At 49.9% G+C, this 21,781-nt stretch overlaps 1 protein-coding gene across 1 annotated transcript in view; it reads right to left on the reverse strand.

The window, feature by feature from the left end:
• Positions 1-20,335, reverse strand: part of Hkdc1 (hexokinase domain containing 1) — a 39,320-nt gene extending 18,985 nt beyond the window's left edge. The window contains exons 1-8 of the mRNA XM_021174451.2: positions 20,231-20,335; positions 15,922-16,084; positions 9,682-9,830; positions 9,483-9,602; positions 7,477-7,572; positions 6,272-6,371; positions 3,102-3,285; positions 997-1,152 (exon numbers count right to left, since the gene is read on the reverse strand). Coding sequence (XP_021030110.1) covers positions 997-1,152; positions 3,102-3,285; positions 6,272-6,371; positions 7,477-7,572; positions 9,483-9,602; positions 9,682-9,830; positions 15,922-16,084; positions 20,231-20,293 — 1,031 coding nt within the window. The 5' untranslated portion in view covers positions 20,294-20,335. The remainder of the gene's footprint in view (positions 1-996; positions 1,153-3,101; positions 3,286-6,271; positions 6,372-7,476; positions 7,573-9,482; positions 9,603-9,681; positions 9,831-15,921; positions 16,085-20,230) is intronic.
• Between the last annotated feature and the right edge of the window lie 1,446 nt (positions 20,336-21,781).

Consider the following 21,781-nt stretch of genomic DNA (forward strand, 5'->3'; position numbering starts at 1 on the left):
GTACTTACATATAATAAATAAATAACTCTTAAAAAAAAAAAAAAGAATCCCGAGGGAAGGACCTCTTAGAAGAGGGTGCAAGTGAGAGGGCTGAGGCAGAGGGTGGGTGGCTTGTCTCCGCACACAAAGCTCCGCAGACCTGAAGCCTCGGTTTGGACTCCGGCAGTTACATATCAGAGCCCACGCTTTTAAGCACCTCATGGTCTCCTGTCACTCAGTTCATCCCTGCCAAGCTTGTGTAGATATGGACTCTGCATGTTAGACTGACTGCAAAGCTCAGGGCAGGGCTAGGGGTTCCACGCCTCTGGCCTGATTAAGCTAAGCTCCTTCATCATGCCATTGTGGGTCTTTACACACGGGTGTAAAGACTAGAGTCAGCAGATCTGAAGGCAGCCATTCCAGAAGCCAAGGGAAAAGATTCAGTTTCTACAGCAGGGCTCAGGGCTCAGGGACTCTGCACCATATAGGGTACAACAGCCTAACCTTATTTGGGATAAGTATCCAAGACTTGACTCAAATTCCCCAAGGGATCTGTGACCCCAAAATTATTACTAGTGCCAGTCAAAGGAGGAAGAAGGCAGGAAAACATGACAAGTAGGTGGCTTTCTGACACCTACTTGTGCAGTCCCTGGTTAGTGACCCACAAGGGTATGACACTGAGCCACAGCAGAGACTTCTAGCTTGTCTGAAGCCAAGCCCAGGACTGAAACTCCCTGTGAGGGAGGAAGGTCTGGTCCCTACTGTTGCTCCATCACCCAAGTACACGGCACTGTGGCCACCAACCCCAGCCTTCCACAGTCAGGGCAGCAGGGGATGCCCCAGCCCTCCACAATCAGGGCAGCAGGGGACGCCCCAGCCCTCCACAGAGGCAAGGCAAAACACCCCAGCCCTCCACAGAGTCAAGAAGGAGGGATACCCCAGCCCTCCACAGAGTCAAGAAGGAGGGACAACCCAGCCCTCCACAGAGGCAAGAGAAGGGACACCCCAGCAGCTTACATCTCCATGGCAGCCACGTGCTGTGTTTCGATCTTGCCCTTTGTATGGAGAGCGGAGGATTTTGCACCCCCAAACAGGAGACCAACTTTGGCCATCTTCAGCAAGATAAGCCTGACCAGCTCCCCCATGTACAGCCCGCTGATCATCTTCTCGAACCTGTGATGGGATGAACGTGTCGGTGCAAGCGACACCCCAGGCTAAGCAGCATGAGTTACCAAACGCCATTGCGCGGAAGAACCATTCCTACTTCCGTCATGAGGAAACACAGTGTTTCGAATTTCTATTTTCCTAAGCTCCCTCGACCACCATGTGACACAAGAGCAAAGACCTGGGTGTTTCTAACCTCCACATTGAGGTTCTGTCTCAGAGAATTTGATTCTAAGTTTTCAGCCTGGAGTGTCCACTGAAGGCCTTTATCAAAGGCCTGCTTCTTGGCCTATATTTGGGAGGTGGTGGCACCTTTAGGAGGTAGGCCCCATAAAAGTCTACCCACCATTAGGGACATATTCATGAAGAGGGAAGTGGGACCCCAGCCCTCTCTCTGTGCCACACCCAACCATGAGGTAAATGGTTTCCCTCTGCCACATACATCCACCATAACATGTTACGTGGCTACAGGCCCAAAAGCCATGAAGCCAGCTGGTCATAAGGCTGTGAGCCAAATGTCATGCTTTTCCTCTTGGAGTATGTAGGCGAGGAACTTCCCAAATGTGAACCAGGTGAACCCTCAAGCCCACTAGCTCAGGCATCTGTTACAGTAACGCTCGGAGACCCCAGAGAAGGCCCACCATGACACAGATGGAAGACCCCAGGCTCAGCCCTCACCTCTGAGCCTCTACACCAGACTAATTGTTTCCTAGGCTGAACAATAATATACTTTTTAGTCTTCAAATATCGGAAGATGCAACTTCCAGAACTATCTGTTCTAACCAGACTTACACATTGCAATAAAAAACCAAAACCAGCCGGGCATGGTGGCGCACGCCTTTAATCCCAGCACTCGGGAGGCAGAGGCAGGCGGATTTCTGAGTTCGAGGCCAGCCTGGTCTACAAAGTGAGTGCCAGGACAGCCAGAGCTATACAGAGAAACCCTCTCTCGAAAAACCAAAAAAAAAAAAAAAAAAACAAAACCAATTAGACCATTGGGGCTGGAGAGATGGCTCAGCCGTTAAGAGCATTTGTTGCTCTTCCAAAGGGCCTGACTTCGATTCCCAGCACCCACAGCAGAGAGCTCACAAGCACTGGTAACTCCAGCTCTAGGGAGAGGGCCAGTCCAATGCCATCTTCTGGCCTCTGTGAGCACCTCCATGTATGCACGTGTACACATGTGTACACACGCATACACACAAATAAAACCCCTTTTTTTTCCAAAATAATTATCTTAAACATTGAAGGCACAGAAGGCAAGAAAAAGAAATTCAGGCTCGATTTCAGTGGAAATTCTTTTGAGTGAAGCAGAGATAAATGGAAACCATAGACCAACACTGCCCTGGCTTGTAACAGCTCATAGTTACAGGGAAGGAGGTTGTGTGTGTGTGTGTGTGTGTGTGTGTGTGTGTGTGTGTGTGTCCAGGCCCAGTCAGGACAAACATGATGAGCTGCAAAGGGTGCCGAAGGCAACGCCTGTTGAAAGGATAGCAAAGCCAGTTGCGCAATGTGCCTGGAAGAAACTCAGTACGCTGCAAAGAGCTGCAGCAGGCTCCAGGGCAGCTGTTCCGCAGGTCGCTCAAAAGGGGCATGGCCAAACATCAGACACAGGCTGTTGTGAGATGAGACTTCTGAGGATGTCGGGTGGCTGGGGAGCCCCAGGAAGCACACACAGGAAGCCCCGGGCAGAGTCCTGCGCTTTCTGTGCCTGGCTTTCCTCTGTGCCCACTCACTTACACACTCCAAGACAGCAGAAGCAGGGCATTTGGTTCGCAGCCTTATCGATGCGAGCCTTGGATGCGCATACATACCCAGAACTATGGACTACATGAGAACTGTGGTTAGGATCTAGTGGGACAGACTCGTTGCGGGGACTGACCTTCCCGGGCACAGAGTGAGCCTGAGTGAGCAGGGACTGCCAGGTGCTGATACCCGGATGCTAACAAAGGAGCACTCACAGCTGCTTCCTGGGGTTGAGCGAGCCCAGGTCCAGCTCTCTGTCAAACTCGGTACGGATGTCCTCCAAAGCCCCATCGTCCCCGAAGGCCCCCCACTCCGTGTTGATACACATCCTTCCCTCGTCCCCTTCCACGAGGTCGATGTTGCTCATGTCCTCCATGTAACACGCGTTGGTGCCTGTTCCTGGAGAGAACGTTCAAAGAGGAAAGGGGGCCTGGCTGGGGAAACGGGGAGAACTCAGTACCCAGGTACTGAGAAAGGCAGGCAGAGTGGCAGGGTGTTTTCCCTCTGCCACCACCCCTGCTGCCCCCGCAGCAGCCGCAGCTGGCTCTGGCAAGCCTGAGCTCCTGGGCAATGAGGCTCACAGGGGAGGTCCACGTGTGGAACCCACACACCTCAGCTCATGATGGTGTGCAGCTATGAGTGTTGGCAATTGTGAATCTATCCCTTGTGAGTATGCATCAGTGCTATAAAAGAATACCAGGGAAGAGGGAATGAGCTAACCTTATAAATTTAAAAATATCAACCAACCAATAAATCAATCAACCAATCAAACTAACCGACAGAGTGCTTCTTTATGCTTTCTCTACACTCCCTCAGTCCTCTCTATCTGACACGAAAACTGTTCTTCACATTTCTCTTTCAGTTATAGGGGTGGGTATGGGCATATGTGAGGACAGATAGCTGTGGAATCCAGAATAGGGCGTCAGGTCCCCTGAAACTGGAGTTACAGGTAGTGTAGGCCACCCAGTGTGCATGCTGGGAATGGAACTCGGGTCATCTCCAGGCTCTTAAGGGCTGGGCCATGTCTCCGGCCACTGACACCATTCACCCATTGGCTCATGGCTGCCATCAGTGGTCGTCAGCAGAGGTCCTTGTTGGTAAGTATCCGCTAAGAAAGCCAGACCCTGACGCCGAGTGAGTATGAAAGCCTTCCAGGCAAGCACCCGACACAGGCAAGTGCTAAGGGATGGCTGCAAATGGGCATGCCTTTTTGGACCCTTTTGGGGATTGTAAAAATATTTTAAAAGTAGAATGAGCTGAGTGTTTGCGAAGCTCTGAAAAATTAAAGAAACAAAAACAAAAACAAAACCCCGTAGATTCTGTGCCTGAAGCAAGAGAAATCGTGCGTCTCAGCAAAGCGACTCTGAATTCTCATCCCTCTGTTCATTTCACGTCTCCTTCCCTGGCTGGTACCCTGGTCTGGGCATTTTAAATGCCAATAAGAAAAAGATGAGATATGTAAAAAAAAAAATAGACTCTAACTTGATATTTGGAAAAAACCTTAAGTGTGGGACAATGTTCAGGCTTAAAAACCCAATCTGTGGTCTCGGACACAGTAACCAAGACAGACAGAGGAGCAACAGCAGGTGAAAGCATGACTGCCATGTGCCTGTCCCAGGGTGAAGTCGGGGTCCTGGAATCGTTAGGAGCTTCAAGCTGCTCGGGTGGCCAGACCCCTTAGGAAAACCAGGCCAAGGAACCCCTTTTAGAAAATCAGAAAGTGCCCTAGCCCTGGCAGAGGAATGGGAGGTAGAAATGGGCTATCTGGAAACAGCCTAGGAGCCAGAAATGGTGGCACACACTAGCATGCACCCCCCCCACACACACACACACACACACCTGTAATCCAGACAGGGGGATGGTGAGTTCAAGGCCAGTCTGGTCTACAGATAAAACCCTGTCTCAAATATTACTTGAATGTCTGAGCCTCCAACTGCCTTTTCCCAGGCTCCCCAGCTGCTGGACACCTGCAGCCTCTAACTTTCATGTCTCAGGCCCCTTTGTGCCTTTGCCGACAGACAGTTCAGTGGCCTCTGGACAGGTTGTCTACGTCTACCCCTGTCCTGGGGATCAGTCTCACAGTTGCAGTCCAACTGAGATAGGAGCTCAGTCTTAAGCCCAGGCTAGCCTGAAACTCCCTAAGTAGCCCAGGCTGGCATCAAAGTTAGAGCAATCTTACTGCCTCCAATCCATGAGGGCCGAGATTACAGATGGGGGTTATGTCCAGCTTCCATTGCCCTTCTCAACATACACAGGAGGGTCCAAGGAGATTCACTGTGAGCCAGCACTGAGCACAGAGCCAGCACATCACAGCATGAAGAAAGGGAGGGAAGGAGGAGGCAGGAGATGGAGATGAGGAGGGAGAGAGGATTGATGGAGGGCAGAGGAAGGGAGGAGGGAGGGAGGGAAGATGGATGCAAGGAAGGTGTGTTGAGGTTTTGTCTTTTACTGTTTATTGTAATGTTAAGTGTTGGGCTTTAAGATTTGGAGTCTGCATGTAGCCTGAGGGACCCTGCCCCCAGTTAATTCTGATTGGTAAATAAAGATGCCAGCAGCCAATAGCTGGGGAGAAGAGACATGGGGGGGGGGGTTAGATTTCAAGGACTTCAGAAGAAAAGGAGGAAGGGAGAGCAGCCCATGGGCTAGAGAAGCAAGCAGAGCAGCCATGGTCTAAGAGCCAAGAGAACATGGCTCAGAGGGCTGCCCGATTGGGTTAAGAGCAGCCCAGATAGAACATAGTAAATAATAAGTGATAATTTGGGGTTACCGATGGGAAAGTAGATTCTAACAGCATGGAGGGCAGGCAGCTGCCCAACTGCTATGCTGCACAAGACAGATTAAAATATAAAGGCTGTATGTGTCTTTCATCTGGGAACACAAATAATTAAGGTGAGAAGAACCCCACACCAGGATTTATTGAGTATTTTTTTTTTACAACAGGAGGGAAGGAAGATGGAGGGAGAATGGATGGAGAGAGGGAGGGAGGATGGAGGGAGAAAGGGAAGATGAATTCATTGAAGGAGGGAGGGGGGAAGGAGGATGGAGAGAGGGAGGATGGATGGACAGAGGGAGGGAGGATGGAGAGAGGGAGGGAAGGAACGAGAATGGAAGAAGGGAGGAGAGATAGAGTGAAGGAGAATAAAGGGAGGGAGGATGAGTGGACAGAGGGAAGGAGGATGGATAGACAGAGGAAGGGAGGATGGAGGGAGGGAGGATGGATAGACAGAGGGAGGAAGGATGGAAGGAGGGAGAATGATGTAGATGCAGGTTTCTCATCTCCCTGTGTTGCTCTGCAGAAAAATGGCAGCACCCTTCATATTTATATAGATTTTACTCAAACTCAGCCCCAATCTCACTGCCCCCCACCCCAAGTTCACTGAGTTACCGATGATAACGCCGACTTCACAGTTGGGATCATCATAAGCACAAGTCATCATGGTCCCCACAGTGTCGTTAACCAAAGCCAGGATGTCCACATCCAGGTCCTGGTGAACAGAAGGCCTCAAGGGTATCAGTGGAGGGAAGCCATATTCTCTCTACCCCCTCCCCCAAACAGTGAACACGCTAGACACTGCCTGCAAGAAACAGATTTTGTGAAGGTTCAAAGCCTAAGGTAGGAGTGGGAAGCCTGTGCTTCTGCACTGAGGGAATGACTGCTGTGAAGGGCGACTATACTATATCTATATACTATATCTATATCTACCCCGGGGGGAGATAATGGAAAACAGATCTGTCATGGAAATGATGGTTATTTCTAAGAGAAAACATGTCAGTCCTGAGTCACGGGGCCCTGCCAGGCAGCAAGCATGGCAAAACCCATCTCAACTAAAACCTCTCTCTTCTACGTAGGTTATTCTGTCCGGACGCTGCCATCACAGTTCCCTCAGACCTGAAGGACTGACTGCTTTAAGGTGAGAAGAAAGAATTGGAAGATGACACATCATAGTCTTCCTTTGGGGTTAGGGGATCATAGCTCCACGTGGTGCACCAGCCCCTTTCCTAGAGGCTCATTCACCAGCTCGGCTAAGAACGGTAAGAACAGCTCCTCTTCCCATCATGCAACAAGCAGTTCAGCTTTTAAGGGGTTGAGATCTCTCTCTCTCTCTCTCTCTCTCTCTCTCTCTCTCTCTCTCTCTCTTCTCTCTTACTTTTGCTGCTATAAAAATGATTGTAAAATATTATATATATAAAAAAAGCAAGCGTAGAAAGCTAAATAGAGAGCTATGAACAGTGTTTTTTGGTTCTTTGGGACCTGTGTGTTCGTTGGTTGGTTGGTTGGTTTGTAACTAGGAACTGTCCCCAAAGCAGGTGCACGTGATTTCACCACTACACCCCAGCCTAAAGAGGAGGCAAGGTGGGGCCTAAACACAGCCACAGCTCAAGTCCAACCTTCCAACAAGGGTAGGTTGTGGTGCCTGGGGACCCAGGCATAAAAGGTTGCCTGTCTCTTGTGGTTCTCCAGAAGGCCAGTGCTCGTCTTCACTACAAAGGGGACCCCGCCAAGTTCTCCTTCCAGGGAGATGCACTACAAGGGCCCCCAAGCCCAAGGGTAGAGGACTAGGAGGCCTCACACCAAGGTGAACCCCTTACCTTGTGCTTCTTCATGGCAGTGGCCAGGCGGTTCACCACGTCTGTGTCCTGAACTCCCCGGGCCTTGAACTTCTTGGTCCACGAAAGCAGAACACCCTGTGAGGGTGCTTTTGGTCAGTGCCCGGAGGTGTTCAGGCTATGCCGTGGCAGGCAGACAGCCCTGGCTCTGAGCCCCACGGGCTCTCCTCTCTCTGTTCAATCACTCTGATTCTTTGGGGTTTGATTTTGTTTCTAATTGATACATAATAATTTAAGGGGTATGGTAGGCAGGTTCAGTGCACAATCCAATCGGGGCAACCTGCACAAACACTACACACAGCTATGGAATTTTTTTTTTTTAAAAGAGACTTATCTAGATTTCCAAAACAAGTTAAGACTCATGAGGCAGAGGCAGGTGGGTGTCTGTGAGCCAGCCTGGTCTACAGAGTGAATTCCAGGATAGCCAGGGCTACAACACAGAGAAACCCTGTCTTGAGAAAGCAAAACAAAACCAACAACAGCAAAATGAGAGACATGTAACTTGTCCTCTGTGCCTGAGTTATTTCACTGAGTTTAATATTCCTGCCCATTCCCACAAATAACAGAATGGCTTCCTTTTGATGGCTGAGTAGTATTCCACTGTACAGAGGTGCTCTTTTTTTTTTTTTTTTTTTTTTTAATTTTAAGGTGGAAAGAGAAGGGGGAAGAGAGAGAAAGATCAGAGGGGGTCTTCCTTTTTTTTTAACTAATTAATTTATTTATTTATTATATGTAAGTACACTGTAGCTGTCTTCAGACACTCCAGAAGAGGGAGTCAGATCTCATTACGGATGGTTGTGAGCCACCATGTTGTTGCTGGGATTTGAACTCTGGACCTTCGGAAAAGCAGTCAGTGCTCTTACCCACTGAGCCATCTCTCCAGCCCGAGGTGCCCTTTCTTAATCTGCTCGTCAGCTGGGAGACATTTGGGTTGATTCCATCTTTTGCAAAGAAATTTTTTTAATGTTGCCTTGGGTGAATAAATTAGGGACAGAAATACCTTCCCTTTCTTTACATATTTTATCTCAGTCACCAGAAGCACAAATGCTGAAGAGACAGAACTCTGACTCACAACACACGGGAGCCAAGAGCTTTTGATTCGTATAATAGAACCCACACGCACACTTTCACACTCCCTCTGCCCCACCTCCAGCTGCACAGGGAACTGATGAGAGAATGACCCCTCTGTCCCTTCCGTTCACACCCTGGGGTAGGGTACTTCGGGGTGTATAGAATGCACAAGTTGTAGGTCCCTCAGAACTAGCTCGGTGCTACCTTATAGGGACTTCCTGGAGAACTTAATTTCAACTTGGAAAAATGGTTCTCCGGTTGAATGAACGATCATTACTTACAAATGGCATTTCTCATCTGAATTCACAAGGAATTACAGGCTTTTGTTCCAGATGAGAAGAGAACATGGAGATTAACAGACTTGCCCAAGTCCATCCACCCGGTCAGGGGCAGCTAAGTCCAAGCCCACAAACTCCCCAGACACCTCTCTTCTAGTCCCCTAAGTTATGAATGAAGGAACACACAGGAACATTCTCCAGGAGCTCCAATCGGGCACATTGCACAACTTAGACCCATGGTCAGAGCCTCAGTCGGTTTTGTGCCACACTGCCACCTTGAGGCCACTGCAGGTCACTTCTAGGCTCAGGCAGCATCAGACAGAGGAAATAAAATGGCCTTTTAGGTGCCAGGAGGCAGAGGCAGGGGGATATCTGTGACTCTGAGGCCAGCACTGCATCTCTGGGCAACCTTGAGATGTGCACTTAGGGCCCAGCAAGCCTTCATGAGAACCACCTAAAGTGTCCCGTCCTTTCATGCTCCTTTCATGTATGTTCTGTTAAGCACAGAAACCAAGGGCCTACATCACCCCGTTCTGTCTCACATTAGCAGAAAGCAAAAAGACCGACAGACCAGAATTTCATGCATGAATACACCTGCTCCCACCCCTCTCCCCCCACCCATCCCACCCCTTGCCTTACCTCCTCCAACTTATTCTGTCTGCAGGGAAAAGAAAAGGTGAAGCCCAGAGGCAGCTTCTTATGCGTCAGATCTTTGGTCTTCATGAAATCTGCCAGGCAGTCGGCTACGTAGTCAAAGAGCTGCCAGAGAGAACACAGGCACGGGGCTTAGGTGCCGCCTTTCGTGGCTGGTACCCAGGTCTGCCCCTCCTGCCAGTACCTCCGTGCCATTCCCACGGGTGATTTCATTGGGCATTGGGTAGAACTGGCTCTCCATCTGAACATTTTGCTGGCCCTCTTGGGAGACTTGCACCTTCAAGACCCGAAACTTGGATCCTCCGAGATCCAGGGAAAGGAATTCCCCGTTTTCTACGAGAAATGAAAATCGTCACCATTCTGTGGAGATTCTCCTGTGGTAAAAAAGCCTAACATACAGCAAGCGCTGTCCAAGGTCCCAACCTCCTGCGGATTAGTGTCACCATCCCACTAGCCTGAGGGTTGGGGATATGGTCTTCAGTCTGCTCTACACAGGAGCTGATAGAGCTGGGATGTTAGCCCGAGTCTGCCTGATTCTGCTCCACTCGGTCATGCTGGAGAGAATGAGCAAGCTCACTGGGAAAAGGCACATGTGACCCCATTTTGTGAGCAGGACGGGGCGGTGTGGGGCTGGGCTCTGAGAATGAGCCTTAAGAGCAGAGACTATCCCCGGATGCTGTATCTAGGAAGAAAGCTGTTGCACCAACCACTGGGAAAACTCACATAAAGGCATGAGAGAGAGAGAGAGGAGTGCAGCAAAGAGAAGCCAGCCTCCCACAAGCCCCAGTCCTAGGAGGGCAGCAGGGACCACATGGTTGCTTAATTTAGGGGTAAGGGCGCACAGTCTCTCCAACAGGAGCAGATGGTCTTGCATCCAAAAGCCCAAGAAGGATGCTACAAAAAGAGACACAGAATGATGCATGCATGGGGGAGGCACCACACACCATGACACCTATGCAGGACCCTCGCCAGTGCCTTTGGTGTCTGTCACATGTATGGGAAGTTTACCTCCTAACACTAGACGTGTTTATAAAGAACTATCTATGCCTGCAGGGTGGTCTCATAGGCCAGGCATGAGAAATCCCATGCCTGCAAACCCCAGTAGCAGGGTCTGATGTCATACCATGGCAACCTCAGTCTCCTGTACATTGAGGGGCAGCTGGGCAGTCTATTGCTGTTAGTGATCCGCGAGAGGTGATGCCCAAGAAACATCTCTAGCAGACAGCAAATGTGGAGGACATGGGAAGGAGGTTCCCAGGCCCAGTTCCCCCAAAGCTGAGCACACGGAGGTCCCTGCTGTAGGATTACCATGAGATCTGTGTGCTTCCATCTCAGTCTTTACACAATAAACACACCCGGGCTATGCTCCAGAGGTTTCTCTGTTCTGGCAATCCAAAAGTTAAAAGCTGATGCTTAGCTGGCCAGAACAGTGCTGTGCAAACTGTCTCACACACACACACACACACACACACACCCCTCTGGGAACCTGGCGGCTGAGTCAGTGGAAAGGCCTGGAACTCTGCATTCCTGAACACGCAATCCCCCCCCCCCCGAGCGCTAGCTAATGTGTCAATCATTTATAGACCCAGCCAGAATTTTGTTTCAGTGGAAGCAAGTAAAGATTATCTCCCTAGATTACCACTGAACTGAGCCCGAGGGAGTGGCTTAAGGTTTATTACTGGGCCAAGGAATCCAGGCACAAAATCCTATGCACTTATCACACCCGTGCACATCAATAAGCACGCACCCTGGTTTTTCTGGCTGAGAAGTCTTGCAAACATTCACAGGAGCACCTTACTCCATAACCAGTGCCAAGATGCCAGGGTGTGAGCCCCCTGAGGAAGCTTATCAGAAGCACGGTGCTGAATCAGACAAAGGCTCTGCTTGGGAAGCTTGTGGGGTCGGGTGGGGGATGGGAGTGGGGTCTCACATGATAGGCGATAGCTCTCCAGTTCCCCACAGAGGGAGTCAGAAGCCAGGTGGAGAGGAGAGTGTGTGCCAGTGGGGGATGGGATTGAGTCACAGAAGGTGAGACTGAGCCATAAGGGCTTAAGGCAGACAAGGGCAAATCTGATGGAGAGTTTTGAAAAAGGTCTCCAGCCAGCGGGAGTTGCCCCCTCTGCGGGATTCTAGGTGGCAAACTGAGACCTGGTTCGAGTCAGTTCCTCCCTCTGTCCAGAGTCACATCCTTATCACTGTGCAAACACCTCCCTTGCCGGTGTGACTCAAGATGTCATTTCACGGAAACCATGTGGTCTGGTCCCTTTCACATGGTATGACTCTAATCTTGGAGAAATAACTTCCTGGACCCTGGGGGGATGCGGGGGAGGCCCTGCCCAGGCAGGACAAGAGAACAGGGTAAGGAGAATCTTTCACAACAATTATTAAGAAAATGGGAGCTGGGCGTGGTGGCGCACGCCTTTAATTCCAGCACTCGGGAGGCAGAGGCAGGTGGATTTCTGAGTTCGAGGCCAGCCTGGTCTACAAAGTGAGTGCCAGGACAGCCGGGGCTACACAGAGAAACTCTGTCTCGAAAAACCAAAAAGAAAAAAGAAAAAAGAAAATGGGGGGGGGGGCCGCAGAGGCTGGCGAGATGGCTCAGCAGGTAAGAGCACTGACTGCTCTTCCGCAGGTCCTGAGTTCAAATCCCAGCAATCACATGGTGGCTCACAACCACCTGTAATGAGATCTGATGCCCTCTTCTGGGGTGTCTGAGGATGGCTACAGTGTACTTACATATGATAAATAAATCTTAAAAAAAAAAAAAAAAAAAAAAAAAAAGACTCATTTGGAAAAAGAAAACGGCCTTCCTCTGCAGGGGCTACCGAAAGGGCTGTTGGTAAAGTGAGGGACTGCTGCACAAGCCTAGGGACCTGAGTTCAATCCCCAGCACCTATGTAAAAAGCCAGTCACTGTGGTGCATGAGAGGAGGATCCCTGAGGTTTGTCGGACATCCATTCTAGCCGATCAGTGAATACTAGGTAAGAGACAAATACAGGGGGAAGCTATTGAGAAAGTCCCTGATGGCAACCTCTGACCTCCACACTCACACACACCCACACACTCCCACACATGTGCACCAACACGCACACAAACATGCACAAAAGGAAAAACAAAAAACAAAAAACAAAACAAAACAAAACAAAAAACCTCTGGAGGTGGGGAGCAAGGGTTCCATTCCCTGAATGAAAAAAATAAAATAAAAAGGCAAAGAAAAGACCATGCACGGCTGCTCTTAGGGATGGCAGAGGAGAAGGTTTATTGTAGATAAGTGGAGAGCCCAGAGTGGACATGACCCTGAGCCGGGCTGTGTGGGAGAGGGACAGGGGAGGGAGAGGAGAAGAGAGGAGAACCAGGCGCAGCAGCCCGGAAGTCCAAAGGCACAAAGAGGGTAGGTAACCAAAATGGTTAGATTCTATAGGAAAGAGCTGCCCAGCCCCCTGGGCTGGAGAGTTCAGGATAGGGGGCTGGGTATGCCAGCCAGGAGGGCCCTGAAACAGATAGGGACCAAGGAATATCTGGAGAGCCTGGTGGCTAGCCCATTTAATATGGCACCTCAGCCATTCATCCCAGGTTTGAACCCTAACATTCCCTAAGCCACTGTTGGGGCCTGCACCTCAACTCCTTTCCTATTTCCTAGTACAGTGTCTCCTATGGGGGCCTGGAAGCCAAATTACAAGGATTTCTGGAGACCCACATTCCCCAGGGGAGGACATGGAAACCATGTCTAGGAACTGCCCTGGTGCATTTGCATCTTCTGCCACAGCAAAGATGAAACCCAGGTTCTGTAGCCCTAGGGCCGGTCAATCTGGTCTTTGTGAGCTCAGTGGGCTTTAAGACTCACCCTGGCCCTCACCAAAGGGTGGAGACGGAGGTCAGGGAGAGAGCCTGCTATACAAGAACAAAGAATCACACCATTACAACCACAATCTGAGATGGGTGTCACTCTTGTACTTTCTGGTGGCTGAGAAGGAGGCAGACGCTAGCTACAAAGCCCTCACTTTTAGGCCTTTGGTCCTGACGAGAAAGGCCTGTGTTAGCTTCCTTACTAAGGGGCCCAGAGTCCCATGTTGCATATGGCCCCTGTGCTCATGGGCACATTGATGAGGCTGCACGCTTTCTCCTGTGGCTCTGTCTGTTGTTCGATTCAGCAAACTTGAAGACCCACTCTTCATGGGGAGACAGCACATCCCTTGGCCTCTTCCACTGACAACCTACAAATGGGTGCCATGTTCTGACTATACTCTACTGATGCAGACTGCAGAACAGTGGTATAGGGGTTGCCAAGGGCATCTATTAGAGACCCTGGGCCCCATGGCTAAATAATAGCATGGCACTGTATCAGGTAATGAGAGGTTATCAGAGGTCAACAATGCCGGATATGTGTCCTGGATGCAAGAGAACGAAGCTGTAGAATTTGGGAGGGAGTCTCATCTCTAAACTTTCTGAAGCAGCCCCACAGCCACCAGACTACCCAAGGTCACTTTCCCTGGCTTCAGAGCCACACCTAGCATGGGTTAGGAGGACTTAGACCTGGTACTCCTCACCACCCCACACACGCCCTATGACTCAGGTGTCAGATGGCCCTGGACGACCTGTCAAGGACCACAGTCCCCAAGCACCCTCTTCTGGTGTCAGAGGCAGTGCCCAGATTTCACAGTAGGGTCACACCTCTTCAAATCACATGTTCCTCTAGGTAATACATTACCCACAAGCACCCACCTGCAAGGAAGGATGCCGTGCCTCCCCCTGCTGCTTTGACCCAAGCATTGGTCCCCAGAATCCTGTTAATCAAATTGGAGGTCCCCTAAGTACACTTCAAGCTTCAGTCTTTGTTTCTTCAATAGCTCTAAGGCTTTGAGCACTGACACCCCGAAACTGGAGAATCCTCTTGCTTCACAGTCAGACACAGCAACAGCTGTCACCCCATGATGTTCTGGGAGGATCGCATGCCAGAAAGACCTTAGCATTCCACAATGGCACTGTGTGCTCAAGGAAAAACCAAAACAAAACAGCACTTCTTTTTTATCTTATGGCTTTAGCAGAACTGAAGTTGGCACACTGGATGGCAGCTGAATGCCCCTCCCCTCCCCCAGAGGCTCACATCCTGATCTCTGGGTCTTACGCCTATATTGGGACACATGGCAAAGGTGAATCAAGGTTGTAGGCTGCAGGCAGACTCAGAATCAGCTGGCCTTTACGTTGGGAGATTAGCCCGGATTATCTCAGTGGGCCTGATGTTATTATCACAGGGCCTTTAGATTTGGAAAAGAGAGGCAGAGGGCCAGAGTTGGAGAAAGCTCTGAAGACACACCATTGGCTTGGGGACGAAAAGATCACATGGGTGCTTCTAGATGCTGGAAAAGGCAAGAAAGCTATCTTCCCTTAACTGCCTCCAGAGTCTCCAGAAGGGATACAGCCCTGCTGACAATTTAACTTTAGCTGAGCGAGACCCATTTCAAACGTCTGACTTTGTGAACTACAGCAGAATGTGTGCTGTGTTAACCCATGGTATTTATGGGAATGTTACCAGAGTCTCCAGGGACCATGTGTAGGAGCCACCACACATGGGTAGATCTTATGCTCAGGCAAACATGGAACCCAGGTCCTAGCAGAGACTTGTTGGGGCCATCATCTGGGCCTGAGTGGACTCCTTCAGAGTTCCTGCCTCCTATCCCAAGAGCAGAAAAGCAACAGTAACCCAATACATAGGAGCTGAGAATGTGGCTCAGCCATAGGGACTTATCCAGCATGGCCAAGAGCACGGCCCAGGCCCTGGGTTTGATACCCAGCCCAGCATATGGATGGACCACTTCCCCCATCTGACAGATGAAGAAGTAAGGCCAATGGCTGCCTGGAGTCTCTAAGGTGTGATGGAGCTGGACCTGGAGTCCAGATTCCTTGGATGGTCACTTAGCATTACTTCCCCACACTGGTCCTCTCAGTACTTACTGCTTCTAGCCTGGAATCTAAAGGCCACGTACCATTCATTCAACACCTGTGTCAGGGGCTAGTATTTGGTAAGTGCTCAGAACAATGTGGTAACCAAGCCCTGGCTTCTGGAGACTGTCACCCACAACTGTGACAAGGGTCCTAACAAGCCCCTATCCTAGTATGGGGACATTTCCTAGAGAGAGGCAGTGGGTGATCTCTGGGTTGTATCTGGAAAAAAATCAAGGTGCAAGAACGGGAGCGGGAGGGGACTCTGCAGGAGGGGAGCAAGTGGAATGAGGATGTGGTGGGTGGGTAGAAGACAATCTGAGGGTCTCTGATGTGGACCCCAAAAGTGTTCAGTTAGTGGGACTGGGGCAGAGGGAGGTGAGAGGTTAGAAAAAGACAGAGGCAAGCAATGGTGACTCATCAGCTAAGGGGCTGGTATGGGAATAGAGGGAAGGGAGTCTCTGTCAGCCTGAGCCCCGCTCACCTGAGCCATCTGGAATGGCCCTGACAAACGTGGGCAGCATCTTCACAGAGGCAGTGGGGTTGGTGTCCTTCCCCAAGCCTTTCTCCATCTCGGCCTGGAAGCGGGCCATGATGTCCACCAGGGTCTCATCCGAGAGCCGCATGTGATACAGGAACCTGTCCACCTGGAAGAGATGCCGGCTTGGCTAGGCTTGGCTGCTGCTGCAGGTGCTTGCCCTCACTCCCAGCTAAGGCTGTGAACTCCCAGTTCTACAGAGGAGCTGCACTCCTGACTCTGGGGACAGCTTTGTTCTATGTGCTCCTGAGGTTCCTAACCAGCACACCACCAGCAGGGAGGTGGGAGAACAGAATGGGAGATGGAGATAGCGCAGGTTGATTCCTCGGAAGGGCAAACTGAGGAAGGAAGTAGTCCCCGAGACAAGCCCTGGTTCAGTTGGTGTGTGGGAGTGTGCTTCAGTGTCTAATCTCCAATTCCTGGCCCTCACCACGCACCGTTCTCTCTCTGCTGTGAAGATTAGCCATACCTCAAATCTCAGGTGCCTAATTTTCTCTATCTGGTTTTGTTTTGTTTTTGTTGCTGTTTAAGACTGCTTCCCACTACACAGCCATGTAAATCAGGGTAGCCCACAACTTGCTAAGTTGCCCTGGTAGACCTCAAACTAGTGATGCCCCTGCCTCTGTCTCCTGAGTGATTGCAGGTTTGTGTTGCCATGCCTGGCTTTACTGTAGAAGCTTTCTTCCATCCAACCAAACACATTGCCCTTGGCTTTTTGGCTGCTAGGAAGCTTAGCAGGAAATTTGATTTCCAATTGCAGTCCTTCTCTAAATCTCTATTACAGTTTAAGGAGGTAGTGCCGTTATCCTAATTCAGATGTTTTGTTCTGCTTTTTGAGACAGAGGCTCACTAAGTCTAATTTTTAAAGCCACACAGAGCCTGGCCTGGTGACCCATTTCTGTGATTCTTGCACATGCGTGGTAGAGGTAGAAGGATCGATCAGGAGCGCAAGCTCATCCTTGGCTACAGAGGGAGGTCTTCTTCAGCTCGGCCCAGAGGACAGAAGGATTCGATCAAGAGTCCCAAGATGGTGAAATGGCCCCCTGGCTCTGGGGACTGGGGGTGGGGGTGAGGTAGGGTGGGGGATAAAGAGAGGCCAGAAAACTATCAGAGGCCCACCAACAAAAAGGACAATTGAGCTTTCAGGGTATTTGGGAAGATCCGATGTAACCAGGTCATGCTTCATTAGGCCTTCCGGCTCAGCAGTTGATGACTAATTGGTTGGCACAAACTTGCACATACGGAGAAAACTGGGTAGAAAGGGCATGACCCAAGTAATTGGGGCAGAGGAAGGATGGAATGCGCTATGTGGGAACTCAGCTTGATCCTTTACTGCCCTGCCAAAGACCCCAGGCAGAGCCTGGACTCACTGCTCAGCCACTGCTTAAGCATAAAGAACTTCTCCAGACACCCACAGACTGTGTATGTCAGGGCGGGCAGGGGGTCACAGGTAAGCTGCCAACTAATGATCAGTTAGCATCTTGAGTTGCTCTTTTGGTGAGCATTAGTCAGGGAAGAATGTCAACTTGGGGGCGGGGTGGGGCGGGGTTGGGTTTTTTTTTTGTATCTTCCTAAAGATACAAAGTAGTTAGGAGGAGCCTGAGACATGTTGGAAGAAAACCGAAAAAGCACCATTTTCAATCCAGACAGGTAATTTGAGGCATGTGTGAGCAGGACTCACAGGAGGGCGTGAGTGGCAGGAGCCCAAGCCCTCTTCCTTAGAGTCCTCCAACCAAAAGGGAATAGAAGACCTGGCAAGCTTTCGAGGGACAGATGATAAGCCTTGAAGCTCAAGGCTGCTCAGTTATAGACGGAAGGAGCCTGAGGGGACCTGAAGGATCACTCGGTCCAAAGGTCTCACTCATACTAGGAGCAGAGTCATAAAACAGCTTCCACACTTTGACCTCCTGATTTCACTTCTGACATATTATTCTCAGAAAATTATCCCAAGTAGGGAGAATAATAAATATAGACCACTGTTTGTTGTAGCAATTTTTTTCCCCATTGAGGGAATTCAGTTTGTATGCTGGGTTAAATCAGGAAGCAATTTCAGGGGAGAACCTGAATATTATTGTTTTAATATTGTAATCTTTTAGTGGTTGGAAAGAGTGTTTTGAACATTCCCTCATAACCAACAAGAGGGGAAACTGGGATGCCATAGGGCACACGTACTTGGTGTGCTCCAAGGAAGACACTGAAAGTTAATCACGGATAAGATGGAGACATATGTACAGAAGCAATCAGAGCTGATGCAGAATGCGTGCCAACCTAACCGTAAAAGCACACCAGGAGCAGAGCGCAAGGCTGCCTACAGAGCACACAAGAGGGCTTGGGACTTGGGGGAAATTAAAGGTGTGTTCAAGTAAACATCTCCATAATTTTGCAATGTTGGCATACTAAACTGTGAACATACACACACACACACTGAAAGCCCAATCTGCCTTGTTCTTATGAATGATCCATCTCTGAGAGTCAATGACCAGGTGCAACCCAGCATTATCAATAGGTCAAATACATCAATATATTGAACTGGAAACGAATGTCAGACAGTGGCCTTCTTTTTGTCTTCCTGTCCTTCTGAGATTTCCAAACACAGTGCAAGGGTCTAATGAATAATCTTTGAAGGCAAGCTTCCCAGGACCTTGACAACGCCAGGGGCAGGAAGTGTGTAAACTGTCGGACAGGAACCACTGAATTACCACTCAGACAACACACTTTGCTTTTAGAAGAGCTGTTTTTGGCCTGTGGAGGAATGTCCTTCAAGCTGTGAGTCAAACTGGCTACAAACCAGTGTACTCACAAGCCCAAGGGACCTGCTGGGCCCTTGATTAGGGTGGCTTCTGGGGATTCCTGACTTTCTTGCTTTTCACAGTGAGGGGAGGAACTCAACCCAGGTATTGATTAAGGCTGGCCCTTCTTTCAGAGGCTCTGGAATGCCTTGTTTGAACCTGTTCCTGGGCTGGTGGACAAACATGCTCCAGCCTTATCCCAGGCTAGAACAAAAGGCCAGCCACTGTACGGAGTCGGGGGATGAAGTGACTGCAAACTAAAGGTTTCAGTCTCAAAGATTATCCTTAGGGCTGGCCTCTCCGCCCAGCTGGTAGAAACAGCAATGAGTTCTGAAACAGGGCTGCAAAGGACTTTACACCCCTCAAGCAGTCAGCAGAGGGGGTTCTGGGAATCTAGTCCAACAAATGACAGAATGAAAAGCTGTCAAAGCAGATGGGTTTCTACTCTCCGGCTTGCCCTGGCTCTCATGGACTGCAGACAGACGGAGTTTACCCACTAGCAAAAAAGGGGCTACAAGGGGACCATACTTCCTCTTTCAAAGTTTGAAAAGCATTTAGAAGGCTAGAGGAGGCATCTGCCAATTTCAGTGTACTGTTAGTGCCCGGGTGACCTTGGCAGAGTATAGTTGCCCGGAGGACTCCTGTTGTCAATGGAGATGCTACATCCTCCTCCTTGCAGCTGTCAGCAGCCAGTGAGTGTGACCAGGGACACAGGCTGCACTCATTTTAGCTGCCAGAAGATAATCCTGATCTCATCAGTCAACTAGAGCCCATCTTGATTTTGTAGCTGGGGCAAAGTAGCCAAAAACCTGACCTATTAATAGGACAATAGGACATGCTGAAAATTACAACTGTGTTAAAATGTATATGCCAGCCATGCCGAATGGGTTGTAATTCCAGGCACTTGGGAGACTGAGGTTGTAGTCTCAGACTAGAGTGGGCCATATAAGACCCTGTGTCAAAATCATAAAATCCCAGGTTTTGTCTTGGTGCCTTTATTTCCATGTGATTTCAAACACGTGAATAATCGGATGCACTTTTAAAAGTTCTCTTTCTTTATAAACGACTCACCTTCGACCTTCGTCATGGCCTTGCCCCTAAATGGCCCTGAATTGGGCACAAAGTTCCTAGAACTTTTTGAAGACTTCCAATATCCCATATTTGCCAAGAGGCTCTGACTGAAAGCCGGGACGGGGGACAGTGAGCAATGTGGGACACTTGCTACCTCTTCCTCCCTGAGACGTTCACTGGTATTGGCTCCCTGTATCTTTTCCAATAAAGTCTCTTAAATACTTTTTCCTTTCCTGCTGGGGCTTGAACCCAGGACGTAATAGAAGCTAGGCAAGCACTCTAGAGCTGCCCTCCCCACCCCGCCCCAGTGCCTTAATCCCTTTTGCTGCCGAGAGGGAGTCTGTTGGGTCTGTCAGTGTAGACTGGGCCAGACACCTCAGCTTTAGAGCCCTTACCTTCTTGATCTGGTCCTCCTTCAGCTTGGTGAAGTAAAACGCCACCAAGTGTACTGCAAACATGTTCCCAAGTGTGGTTGTTCCCGAGAGGGCCGAGTCTTCCGTACACTCTCTGTCTGTGGAGTGCTGCACGCCTCTAGTTCGGGCGGGGAGGTGGGTGCTTGGGTTAAATACTTCCAGCTGCTCGGTTCAATGATTAAACTTCGCCCGTCTTTGGTCCCTCCCTCCGCCACACACTCGATTGTCTAACAGGAGGCTCTGGTGGGAGCTGAAGGCAAGCAGAGGGGGAGGCTGGGGATTGATGGCTCACTTGACTATCTGAGAACTGAGCATCGCGAAAATCTTGTTGCTAAGTGACACGCTAAGGCCTGTGCTCTAAGACCACTCAGCTAAGGAAGAGCTTGTGAGAAGTTGGGGGTGGGGTGGGGGGGAGCAAAACAGAGCCAATTTATGAACTAAATCCCAGTTCCAGAATTCCTCTTCTCAGCGAGGCAAAAGGACTGTAGACTCCTGGTACCCTAGGCACCGTCTTTTGTTTTTTGTTTTTTTGTGTGTATGTTTCTAGAGATGGGTTTCTCTGTGTAAAACTGGCTGCTCTGGCTGTGGACCAAGCTGCCCTTGAACTCAGAGATCCACCTGCCTCTGCCTCCCGAGTACTGGGATTAAAGCTGTGTGCCACTGCTGCCTGGCTTCTGAGGCACCATCTTAACTAAGGCTGAGCAGTGTCCTGGTCCTGCAGATTCAAAAAAAAAAAAAAAAAAATGCTGAGACAATCCCTCTACTGTGGCAGATAAGCTAACGAGAAGCAATCAATACTCCACAGTGGTAAGCCAGGCAGCCTTTATTTCAGAGTAGCTTGGGGTTGCTGTGTGTGTGTATGTGTGTGTGTGTGTGTGTGTGTGTGTGTTTGGAGGTGGGGGCATTAAGAATAGAAGCCACCAGGCCCTGCTGGAAGTGCTGCGCAGGAAGGATGTACTACCATTGAGACACCTGGTTTCTTGCCCTCTGCCCTCACCATGCGTGGTATGAGAAGGATCTGCCACATGGGAACAAAACCCTTTGCAGTCCTCCCGGCCACTGGCTGATTAGTGAATTCAGTGAGGCTAGCATTAGCGGCCACTGCCATGGATGGGGACTTTATTCATCCCATCTTATAGATCAGGGAGCTGGCCCTGAAGTGCTTAGTGACTTCCTGGAAATCACGGTTGTGAATGCTTCAGCCAGGAAGCAACCCCAGAAATGTGATTTCAGAGCCCAGCTCATGACCAGTACTCAAGGCCAACTCTCCAACGCGCCTTCCACCCAGTGCTCATCTGGTGACTACTCAGAGTCTGCGAGGTTGAAGTTTCAGCAACGCTGGAAAGTTAAGCACAGACAGCACTTCAATAGACCCTCCCTGATAGGGAAAGGGGTTTCTTGAAAAACAAATTCCTGACTCTACTCTTCCAAACACTAAGAAAACGCACTGTAAAATTCAGTCGACTAGATAGCTATGGGCACCCCATTGTCTCTTGGCTTCCACTGACCAGGTGGCCTCTGAATGAGCTGTGT

Source organism: Mus caroli, chromosome 10 (genome assembly GCF_900094665.2).
Source record: "Mus caroli chromosome 10, CAROLI_EIJ_v1.1, whole genome shotgun sequence".
Lineage (NCBI taxonomy): Eukaryota > Metazoa > Chordata > Mammalia > Rodentia > Muridae > Mus > Mus caroli.